The following is a 12,488-nucleotide window of genomic DNA, read 5'->3' on the forward strand; positions in this document are numbered from 1 at the left end:
CACATTATATTTTTATACTTTTTCTCTTAATACTTTCCCATTTTCTAACTCTATGGAAATTCTATTTTATGTCATGGACAGTCGTAAAAAGCATTCCACTACAGGTAGTACAGTGTATGGTTGTGTGTGTGACATAAAATTTGAATTTGAATTTGTTTGTTTTTTTTAAAAAATAAACCCTCATTATGACCCACATAAACCCTCAATGTCTCATTGCTCTCTTTTCCACAGAGGGAATGTCTTCCATCCACATGCCATCCATGCTGTGGATCAGTGTGTCTGTGTGTCTGACAGGTTCACCATATGAGCTCATGTCTGACCGAGTTGTTTGCACATTGTTTAGTTTGTACCTTGTCCTCAGTAGGACAATCTAAGAAAAGCTTAGATAAGGAATGAGAATGATAAGGAATGCTGGAGGTGTCTGACGCTGTCAAAGTTCAACATAAGCTTGTAAAAAAAAAAAAAATAAGAGGCTTCACTACAACATTCGCCATTTTAGTCCAAATGAAAGGGTGAAAAGGGATGTCACAAGTTAGTTCCACGTGATGGGAGAGAAGCGCAGGAAAGCCCGTAGCCCCTTTGGCGCTCCTCGATGACTCGCTGCGCGTTTTGGAGACAGGTACGGGGCTGCATTTTACGCATGCAGAACACACCTCAGCAGCAGCACACACACACACGCACGGATATGCCATACTTACCAATACATAAGACACATTATCTAGCACACCTTAGTCCGTCTTTAGCACGCGCATTAGACCTGGATTATCTTTCTCAATACTAGACCCCTATATATTGTGTATCCAATTCTGGAGTTGTTCCCAAGAAAAGGAAACTGCAAATTTTTTTTCTTCACTTTATGTTAAGGACATATTCAAACCTATGTTCTTTCAAGTGGAATAAACTACGCCAGGGAGCATGGGTTTATCCAGAAACGAAACGCTGTGGTCTGAGGATCAGCTGGACGCGAACCACACGGAGAACGAGCCTCTCAGTCCGGAGGTGGTGATCGTCCCGGTTATATTTGGATGCATCTTTTTCTTAGGCATTGTCGGAAACACTTTGGTGATGGTGGTCATCGGGAGGATCAAGTCAAAACGCTCGAGAAGCACCACCAACATTTTCATCCTCAACCTCAGCATAGCGGACCTTTCTTTCCTTCTGTTCTGCGTGCCCTTCCAAGCCACCATTTACTCGCTCCCCGAGTGGGTTTTCGGCGCCTTCCTGTGCAAGTTCGTGCACTACGTCTTCACGCTGAGCATGCTGGTCAGCATCTTCACGCTCGTCGCCATGTCCGTGGACAGGTACGTGGCCGTGGTGCTCTCCAAGAAGTCTCCGTGCATACGGAACCGCAGGAACGCGCTCGCCGGGGTGTGCGTGATCTGGGCGCTGTCGTTCGTCTTCGCCGTGCCCGTGGCGCAGCATCAGATTCTAACTAATCACCCCAAAGCCCCGAACAGCTCCTTCTGCTGGGAGATCTGGCCCGAGCCGATGGCCAGGCGCACGTACAAACTGATCATCCTGGTCATTGGGTATCTGTTACCGCTGCTTTTGATCACATGCTGCTACACCAAGGTAAGTTATCTTATTAGAAACACAGTGTTTGTAGTTTATATAACTTTTTACACAACCTCATTGCTGGAGCGCAATCATCCAGCATACCTGGCTCTGCTATGTAAGTCCTACTGAATGGATCAGATGTGACTGGGGTTGAACTTAGCTCAGCAGTAGGTTAATTCTTCCAGCCGTACTGTTATGAAAGTGGAGAGACTACATCTTTCCAACAGCCATCTCTGGACTTAGACTAAAAGGAGTTCACATGGCAGACTCGATACTTTTGAAAACGAGTTAGTCTTGACCTTAAGAGCTTAGCTTCATCAGAGTCACCAATCACGGCACAAGCACTAGACATTCTCAGAAATAACTGTACCAAGCTGTACCACCAAGAGTACATCTTTTGTGCCTTTATTATGTATCCTTTACCTCATGTTGTGTACCTTTAATTAGCCAGAGTAAAGTTTTAAATGTGGTCCTTAAGGTCCAGTTATAAACGTTAAATTATTTTAAGCGTGTAAAGATACATACTAAAGATGTAGTCTTGATGGTACCAGAGCAGCTACAACAAAAAGTACAGTTTGGTGCCTTCATTTCTGAGAGTGTACAAGTCGGGAAATCCTGTTTTTTCCAAATTGCGCGCGTTACGCACGGAGAGCGCAGTCCTATCTAAGAGTGATCAGATCTTGGTTTCTGATTGTGACAAACATGGTGATGCTGAGTCTGAGAGATGTCTTGATGACTGAGTGTGTAAAGACAACCAGCCCTCTCGTCCACCCACAGGGAGATGACGATGTACTTAAAAAGGTGATTAAGCAGTAATTAACCTGCGAAGGAGCTGAGGCGAGAAAGTCCTCCTCCACACTGTCAAACGCCTGAATCTACAGTAGAGCACTTGCTGTAACTGCAAAACAATCCCACATATGTTCAGAATGCATTTCAATATTCATGACAGGACATACTCTTTTGTGCAGTTATGTGCTACAGTCAGCTGTGCAAGATACAAAACTCTCCGTTTCTGAATTAACCCTTGACTTACCTCTTTATAGTGTTCATCTGAATCTGTGTAGACTTGCACACAGGATTTTGCTCTGATATTTAACTTAATGTTTCTCTAATATGTCTACCATCATGCCCAGGATTAAAAACCTGTGTACAAAGCTAATGTTTTTTTTCTCAGTAACTGTGTAAACCCAAAGTGTACATTTCATTCAATTGTCCTCATGTCCTCAGGGACAGTCATGACACTTGTTATGCTGCAAATAAACTTATAGTATAATATCTGAAGTGAAATCTAGCTATTTGTGAATTCCTGGTCACTAGCCACAGATTCTTTCTGAAATCAACCACTAATGTACCAGTCTCATATTTAAAAAAAAAAAAAAAAAAACATCCAGTACTATTCAAAAGTCTTAGGACATGCAAAGAAATGCTGTAGAGCAAAGAAGCCTTTAAAAACAAAGAACATAAATGTTTCTACATTAAAAATGTTATAAAGGAGCAATAAACAGTAATAAACTAATCAATATTTGGTGTGACAACTCTTTTGCTTTGTTAAAAGAAAAATCAGTAGTCTGAGGAACAATTTGTGCAGTTTTTTGGAAATTGGCTGGTATTGTTACTGAACATCTTGGAGAATCTGCCACAGTTTATCCGGAGACTCCGACTGTCACACTTGCTTTTTTTTTTTTTTTTTTTTGCATGTTACAATAATATGTTGCTTTCTTTACTGACATACAAACATTTTTCTGTAACATTTAATTTTCAATTAATTTTTTTTAATACAAAAAATAAAGGCTCAGTAATGCAGAAGTCATAAAATAAACATTTGTAACAAACAGGGGGCCTAAGACCTTTTTTGTTTCGTTTGTATCATTCATACTTCATACTTTTATTTAATTATTTGGAAGGGAAAAACGCACTTAACTGCATAATTCTATTCCCTTTGAATGAATGAATGAATGAATGAATGAATGAACGAATGTAGGCCAGTAAACAATGTATTTCTAGCTATTCAAAATTAAAGCAAGAAAGTGGAAAATGAAGAGAGAGATAGACTAGAACAGTTTGCTAAGCGAAAGAAAAAACACCAAATAAGCATATAAAAATGAATCTGGCATATATTTCTACAGTGATATTTACATATAATACAGTTTAAATAAGTAAGTGTTTAAATACAGAGCATTTTAATCTCTACAGTGACTGTGAAGGAGTAAGCTCTATAAAATGTTATATGTCCATGAAGCCCTATAAAAATACACATATGGCTACACACCACTGCTCTTTGACATAAATAAATGAAGAAGAAAACAAACAGTAAATTCGTTGGCACCTTTTTGTAGTTTAGTCAGGGGAAATCTTCATGTAGCTGAAATAATTCAGTTCTGAAACCTACATTCACTGGCCACTTTAATAGGAACCTCTGCTAATTCATGCAATAGTCCAATCATCCTGGCCGTTTTCCAATCTTCACCTGTCCAATTATGGTGAGGCCATGCCCATGGTAGCCTCAGATTCCTGTTCTGGGCTGACAGGAGTGGAACCCGATGTGGTCTTCTGCTGTTGTAGCCCATCCACCTTGAAGATCAGTGCGTTTTGCAATCTGAGATACTTTTCTGTTCACCACGGTTGTAAAGAGTGGTTATTTGAGTTACCACAACATTTCTGTCAGCTCAAACAAGTCTGGCCATGCTCCTCTGACCTCTCCCATGAATGAGGTGATTCCATCTGCAGAACTGCAGTTCACTCGATGTTTTTTGTTGTTTTTTGCACCACTCTGTGTAATTCTAGTGATTATTGTGCTTAAAAATCCCAGGAGATCATCAGTTTTCTGAAAAAAAAAATTGCCATATTAAAAATCATTGGGATCACTTCTTTCCCCATTCTGATGTCTGAACATTAACAGAAGCACTTGACCTATATTGCATGATTTTATGCATTATGCTGTAACAACTGCTGTAATGATTAGCTGATTGGACAATCACACCAATGAGCAGGAGTACAGATGTTCCTAATAAAATGTAATTTGAGTAATATGGAAACTATAAAACATTCAACGCTGAATTTTCTTCTCTTTCTAGGTGTTGTATCACCTTCATAAAAAAATAAAGAATATGTCCAAGAAATCTGAACGCTCAAAGAGAAAGGTAAGAATATTTATTTTATTTTCACTTTTTTGTTCAGTGTATACTCATCAAAAGAAACTTGAGTATAGCTTTTTAAACCAGAAATAAGTAAACAGTGTTATATGCTTTGCAATATGAGTCTATGTCATAGAGTTGGCTAAATTTATTTCAGCATGGACTCATGACATTATTCACCACTTTAGCCATAAGAAATCCCATTAATTCACTTTCGCTCTTTAAAAATCCATCAAGTTTGCTCATTTAATACATGCTGTTAGTTAAATTAGCCTAAAATGATGTATATAGTGTCAGACTCTACATGACATCCTACTAGAGTGGATTAAGTTCAGAAATTAGAAAAAAGGGCCACTACATGTTGAAGTAGCAATCAGCACTTTTACATTCTTCACACATACGAGCGCTGTATACTTCAGTTTTACTTGATCGCTCCATCTTCTCTGCTCCATCTGAAACACATTCATACCAGATGCTTTATATGCAAGCCAACTATATTTCTAATTGGGCTATGCATCTCTGAAGCCATTTAACACACTTCCATCTGTGGCCTCAGGCCTTTACTACAGCTAATGAGCCTTAATAGAGAATGTTTAAGAGTGGCGTCTGTTACCAATCACGTTGAGGTCACCTTGTTTACTGTAAGAATGGGGGGGTTTAAAAAATGCTTTTAACAGTTGGTGAGAGTAAGATATCCTGTACCTGTATGCAAGGTATTACTTGTCGCTCAGAAACACCTGATTTGGAGTGGCCTGTAATTATTATAATGAGGTAAAATTGACATCTAATGTATCAGAGAAAGCTAGCTTTTAGAGCAGTAATGGCAGTACAGAGGGCTGTATCTATAGCAACACATCACCAGCCTTGGATCATTGCAGCGAAGGTTGCATTCTCTGACAGCAATCACTGAATGTTATGGGCTGAATGTTTTTTTTTTTCCCATGACATTTGTGTGAGCAGAATCAAAAAAAGTGCTGTTCTTTTCGAGTCAATGGGTTTGTGCAAACGAAAACCTCTTACATTACCTGCCGAATGTCTAAAAGGCGAATTTATTGTATTGTCATGAGGGGAAAACGTGGTCTGAAGTCCAACAGGTGCCAATTATAGCAGCATTACACCGCTGTATTATTCACTACACAGGAAAATGACGAACAGTGGGTCAGTGTTCAAGGTCACAACTGATCTGAACAATGAGCTTTGGCTGTAGGATAGCACACTTTAGTACATTAAGAACATACTGAAAGTATACATGGTAGTAACTACTTTTTTTTACTATCCATGTACTAGTTCTATACTTTGAACTAAGCCGGGAAAAACCTATTAAATGTTTTTGGTTTACTCAAAGATACTTTTAGGATATTAGATAATTTCTATTAGTACATTAGCTATATATTTATTGGTGCACTTAAAAGTACTGTACTTTAAGATCACTCTACAATACATAAAAAAAATGTATATATAAAATCTGGCATGTTCTCCAGCCATCTCACGTAAGCTACAAATCTGTAAAGGTGTAAGAGTGTTTCCTTCAAGTTCTGCAGTTTGTATAGTAGATAGTTTCATTAGTCGTGCTGCACAGTAAAAATCAAGAAAACATAAATGTGAGTGAAATCTCTTGCCTAGATACAATTTAAAATGTGCACACTTTATACTGCTGTGGTTCTCAAAGTGTCCATGAAGCAGAGCCAAGGCGTGTGTGATTTTTTTTTTTTTTTAATTTTGTTACCGCAGTGGAAATCTCATTCAACATTATTATGTTTATTATTGAGCTTTTATAGTTATTTGCATATTAGACTGGTCATTTGAATTAAATGGGTCAGGAATAAAAAGCTCCAATTAATAGTCAGAATATTATTGTACACATTTGAATAGTGAGCCTAATATTTTGACTAGATGGACTTTGTTCATAAAATAAATATGTACCGAGGGGCTCCATGAAATTTATTTCACAGGTAAAGGGGTCTCTTTTTGCAAAAAATCTGAGAACCTCTGGAATATTGGATTAATACATGTTCGTATAATAAACAATTTGGATCAACTATAAGTTAACCTGAGAATGCAGTATAGATACGGTATGTTTTATAAACTAATAGCTTGTTTGGAAACCAGTGTGCTTCGCTTTAAGTATACATAGGAAAACTGTAAGTGTTCAACGTGTTGTGTATTTTGAGATGCTTTTCTGCTCAGCACTTCTGTAAAGAGTGGTTATTTAAGTTATTATTTAAGTTACCTTCCTGTCAGCTCAAACCAGACTGGCCATTCTTCTATGGTCTCTGGCATCAACAAGATATTTCCTCCCTGTTTCTTGTATGTGAAAATCCCAAGAGTTCAGCAGTTTCTGAAATACTCAAACCAGCCCATCTGGCACCATAAACCATGAACCATGAGATCACTTTTTCCCCTATTCTGATATATGATGTGAACATTAACTCAAGTTCTTGACTTGTATATGCATGATTTTATGTATTGTGCTGCTGCAACATGATTAGCTGGTTGGATAATTGTGGAAAGTGGAAGAACGTAAGTAGTGTATGCATGTATTCTGTCTTTGGCCAACTACTTACAAGTAGCCCTATGGTATGAAGCTTGAGTTGTTCTTTGCCTCTCCTAAATTTTTTTCTAGGTATTTCACTTCAAAGCAAAGCTTTTGCTCTTCCATACAGAATTTTTCATCAGGCTTCAACCATTTGGAATGAAATTATCAATAATTCAGTGGGGTTCTGAGTTCTAATGTAGTCATGGTGTGAAAACATCAAGTGGTCTGAGAGATCATCCTTTTGGTAGAATGTCCAGAAAGAGAATTGATTCATATACATTCACATACACTGTGAATACCAAAACCACTGAGGTCATTTAAAAAGTTAAATTAAAAAGAGCTATGTGTAAAAACACCTAGATTTCAAATACATCCAGGCTCATATTGTGTTAAGAGTGTTCATTTTCAAGGTCATCTGAAATTTATTTCAGGAGCACTGTATCTGAATTGTCTTTTCTACATCACAATGAAACTGAGGTAAATCTACTAGAAGCTACCTCAATCTTCAGTTATTATAGTCATTATAGCTGTTCCACTGTAACAGAGAAGGCAAATTATGGATGATGGGTTTATGAACAACAGTGACAATTACTGTTATGGTTGCTGTAGCCTATTATTCCTTTTAGTTATATTAGCACTTCTTCTGAGCTATTACAGCAGACATCTACATTGCTAGATGTCAAAGAGAGTTTGGGGTCAATCTACCGGGAACAAAACAAAGAGAGAGAGAGAGAAAGTATTAACAGTCCCCAGCAGATAAGGTTCACCATTTCATGTTTATCAGACAGAGCATATCAACTGTAGCCAGTGTCTTCCAGATGCACAGCATGGTTTCAGCAATAAAAAGAGAAACTGTAACAAACTGTGTGAAAGGTCATAATTATTTTCAGCTCCAAGTACTTTATTCACCCATCTACTTATCCTGTGTTGTTTTCAAAGTGTTTAAAAGAGCCCTTACACAAGAACAGTGCCTCTTCTGACATCTACTCTGTGCAAGCCCCATTAGCACTATTATTTATCATATATAATACAGCATATTCATCCATTTTAAATACTATATGGGCATAAGATGTCGCTTTTGGTTTCGTGACAGCTTCAGTCTTCAGTCTTTACATCAGTAGTTAACATGACACTATTCTGGCTAATTGTTTGCTTTGTTCATAAACTGTTGTCTTTGCTGTTTAATGAGGAGGACTGTGTGCATGACCTTTTCAACCTCTTAGTCAACATTATGGAAAGTGTGTTTTAGCAAAAGTCATAAGTTGATTCTTGTTAGTTTAGATGACTGTTCAAAGACGGGGAAGTTTAAACATGCCAGTTATCCTCAGTCCGTTGAAAATAATAAGAAAATATAGATGGAAAGGAGCAAGATTCTTTGAAGAATTGATCGGTTTTGGACTGTAAGGTTACAGGGTGCTGGAATGAAAGTGTATTATTCAGCTACAGCTACAGATTCAAAAATGCACACTGACAAATGTGTTTATTTATTGATAAAGAGTTTGGCTGAGGTCTTTTTTAATTAAAAATGATTCATTCTTATTCTTTTGATTTTAGAAAACGCAGCTTTTCCACCAAGTGATTAGTCATAGTTATAACACAAATTAAGTGTTTGTTCTAGGACATTTATTATAATAAAATAATGAAAATTTTATGTGACACATATACAGCTTGTTTTTTCCTAGAGTAGAATAATTAAAATTTTGTTGTAGACTATGTGCTTCACTAGAACATAATAGTAAATCATTATAGTCATAAATGTGACTAAATCATGAGGCTCTTGCCTGCCTGTGTGTACATGTGTAGGAGTTGAACTCTGTCATTATGTTTTAATAGCATTTAATAAATGTTAATAAATGGGTTCACCTCAGGATATTAAGTACCATAAAGAGTTGGCACCTAACAATAAAGTGCGTTAATTAAATGTCATAAGTAAACACTGCACCTTGTGGTGTCCAATAAATCAACAAACTAGCCAAGAGTAATAGACCTGTGTGAATTGTATGAGTATTTGTAATGGTCTAAATCACATTTATAGCAATAAAACTATTACCAATAAGGCTGTGAAAACAATCAGTGTGGACTCACAACACCCACTGAGATTATACAATGAGCTAAAAGGCTGAGTTAGTCATACCCAGGGTAACCTGTTAGCTAATCTGTGTCAGTGTTTCAGTACTAGTATAGATACATAATTTAGTAAAAGATTGTGTTTGCGTGATTTTGTTGATTTCTGCTTACTGGGACAGGATTCAGAACTGTCATATTGCTGATATATTTCTTGAACACACTTCAGTCACTCCACTGCAGTCTTGTTTGCAGCTAACACTAGAAACTAGCTTCAACAAGCTAACTTGACAGGATTTTTGAGCTATATTGTAATGTGTATAATACGCAATCAATTTGATAAAGTAAAAAATAATGGTTTAATCATTGAGCACTGATGATACTTAAGTCCAGCTTCGAACACCGCATGCCTTTGCTAATTTCCATGAAGCAGGTAGCTAGTTAGCTCAGCTGCTAATGCAGTTTGTCAGCCTATAATGACATTCAGCCAGCGGTGTCATTGGACGACTAGCTAAAACCTATCTGTTCAAATATAACAAATAGTTTCCTAATCTAGATCAAAATATTTGGATGAGAGCTTGGCAGACTAAAAACTAACGGTATTAACCAATTTAACAACTTTATTGGCACAGTTACATTTGGTGAAGTTGTAGGAAAACTTTTAAGACCAAAACATACTTAGGTACAATAACAAAGTATTTCTACCACTGTATACAGACAAGGTGTGTAAAAGAGAGGCAGAGAAAATGTGTTTTAATTTAGGGATACCAAGATGAATTGGTGTGCTTGTATTTGTGCTGGTTGTCCAGAGAGCTCAGTCAATACTGTCTGATCTTCACTGATTCCTTTGTTGAATAACAGTCTAACAAATGAATCAGTGAAGTAAAACTGTATCAATTAAACTCATGGGAGACCTCATACCCTCACTGCCATATTCTTGGCAGTGCACCATTCATCTGTACTAATTACTTAAAAGACTTCTTCTTTGTCTGTAATCATCTGTTAAAGCACATTGACATTTTCTCTGCTCTATAGGGCCTCTGATTTTTGATTATGTCACTTTAAAGTTGTGTGATAGTAATAAATGATCATAAAAAAATAATAATTCATGTACCATTGGGACATGTTGAGATGATCACAGGGGTCATTATTCGAGTCACCACATCTGCATGTACAGGCTTAAATAAATATGAATTCAATCCTGAAACACATTTCCACCCTTTTTCTCCATCCTCTGAGTGTGCCAGTGACGCAAGTAGTAAACCATGATCGACTGCAGACTAGTGCCTAGATCTGACTTCGGATTTTGTTTGTTTTGGAACGGCCAATCGGTAAAACCAAAGTCACTCCCACTCTGATATACTTTTTCACTGATAAATATGTCATATTGCAGAAGAAATATGTTGTCTTCAGTGTAATATCTTGCCAGAGGTCTTACACTGGTGCCTTTCCACACACTATACATGGAGCTGATAAATAGAACAGAGCAAAAAAATAAGCAACAGTCTGTAATTGTACACCTACAAATTGCTTCAATATGGTAGATGTATCTGATAGAATGGCTAAAATGGCTATAGTGCATGACACACTATAATACAGACTCAACACTGAATCACTGCTTATCCAACACTGTATAATCACCATAAACAACCAGATAATTCTATATATTGGTGACAAAAGTGTATGAGAACTGTCTCAGCTCTAGATGCTCTAATGTTCAGTGGATTTCGTGACCTGTCTGCCATTTTATCCAGTTCATAGCAACATCTGAAAACCAGGCCTCCTACATAGGAAATTAGATTAGAGTTTAATGCTGTGAAATATTTTGGCCATAGTGAGTTTCTTGTAAGAAAAACAAAAGGTTAATTATTCAGCGACCTGTCCTAATGTTCAGTACTTCAGAGAACATACCATTTCACCGCTCTTACTTCACGCTCTTAAATATTGTGACTCAAAATGTTCCCGAATTCATTAGTAAAAGCTTTCCCCTGCTTTCCTGTCAAAAAAAATGGAGGATATTAAAATACGTAAGCTTTTAGAGGAGGTCATTGAGTTGACTAAAATTTTTCACCACATACACATTCTAGTACACACGACGAATCTAGTCAAGCAATGGCATGGTTTAGATGGTGCATTAGCAATACAATGTTTAAGTGATGCCAGAACAACCATTTTCTAGTTTCTAAATGAGAAAATAAACATTCAAGATGCTGCTGAATTCTTGACAATATAGTCTATAGGCAACATGTATGACATTAGTTTAAGACAATATACTTTATATAACAAAAGGACCATTTGCCAGGAATCATCAACTTGTGGACCACAGCCTGAATGTGAACCCAGCAAAGTATGAGGGTGTGTCAAATGAAAACTTTTTTATTAAAAGTTTTATTTTATTAATTTTTTTAATATTGCATTGTTTATTGCAAATAGGTATCACAAAAGTGTATCATTTTTCATTCAGTGCAAGTGTTCCAGCACTTAATGAGTGTCCGGATTCCTCTTGGGAAAAAAAAACACTGTCTGTTTAAGGTTTTCATTTCACTCACCCTCATATATCAGCAGACCAAGCTGAGTATTCTGATAAATACTGTGGCACCATGTGTTAAAAAAAAAAAAAAAAAAAAAAAAAAAAAGAAAAATTAAAAAAATTGTTTTCTAAACATATACCAGCACAGCTTCTGCAACAGATCTGCTGTTGCAGCTATTCCAGTCACATGCAGTTATGTAAATTATTTAGATGCTGGTAACTCATCAGACCAAAGACTAGCTACAGGGTTAGAGACGTTAGCTCAGAAAGGGGACAGTTTTCAGACTTTCATTTTCTTTATCCTCTTTATCCTTTATCTTTTCATTCTCTTTATCCTTTATTGATTTTTCATTTTCTTTATCCTCTCTGGTCTGTTTAGCCATCTAAGGACACAACTGGTATTAAAGAAAGTCGACAATGAAAATTGAGCGTGTAAAGCCAGTTGGACAGAGAAGTCTGCATTTATTTATTCTCCCACATCAAATTCAAACAGATCCATGGCACAAGTCAAAGGTGATAACATGAAGCGCACTACAAAACAAATTATAAGCACTTCAGATTGGCTTATTTATAGCCAGGAACTAATCATTAATCATTAAAAGCTAAAAGTTTTCACCATTCAGTCATCACTGATGAGCAAAACAAACAGTTTACAAACCATAGTCAG

The 12,488-nt window shown here is 36.9% G+C and overlaps 1 protein-coding gene across 1 annotated transcript in view; it reads left to right on the plus strand.

Moving 5' to 3' along the window:
* The first annotated feature begins 228 nt into the window (after window positions 1–228).
* The window catches only part of galr1b (galanin receptor 1b), a 35,412-nt gene continuing 23,152 nt past the window's right edge, over window positions 229–12,488 (plus strand). The window contains exons 1-3 of the mRNA XM_026937404.3: window positions 229–619; window positions 865–1,572; window positions 4,632–4,697. Coding sequence (XP_026793205.1) covers window positions 916–1,572; window positions 4,632–4,697 — 723 coding nt within the window. The 5' untranslated portion in view covers window positions 229–619; window positions 865–915. The remainder of the gene's footprint in view (window positions 620–864; window positions 1,573–4,631; window positions 4,698–12,488) is intronic.

Source organism: Pangasianodon hypophthalmus, chromosome 25 (assembly GCF_027358585.1).
Source record: "Pangasianodon hypophthalmus isolate fPanHyp1 chromosome 25, fPanHyp1.pri, whole genome shotgun sequence".
Classification (NCBI taxonomy): Eukaryota; Metazoa; Chordata; class Actinopteri; order Siluriformes; family Pangasiidae; genus Pangasianodon; species Pangasianodon hypophthalmus.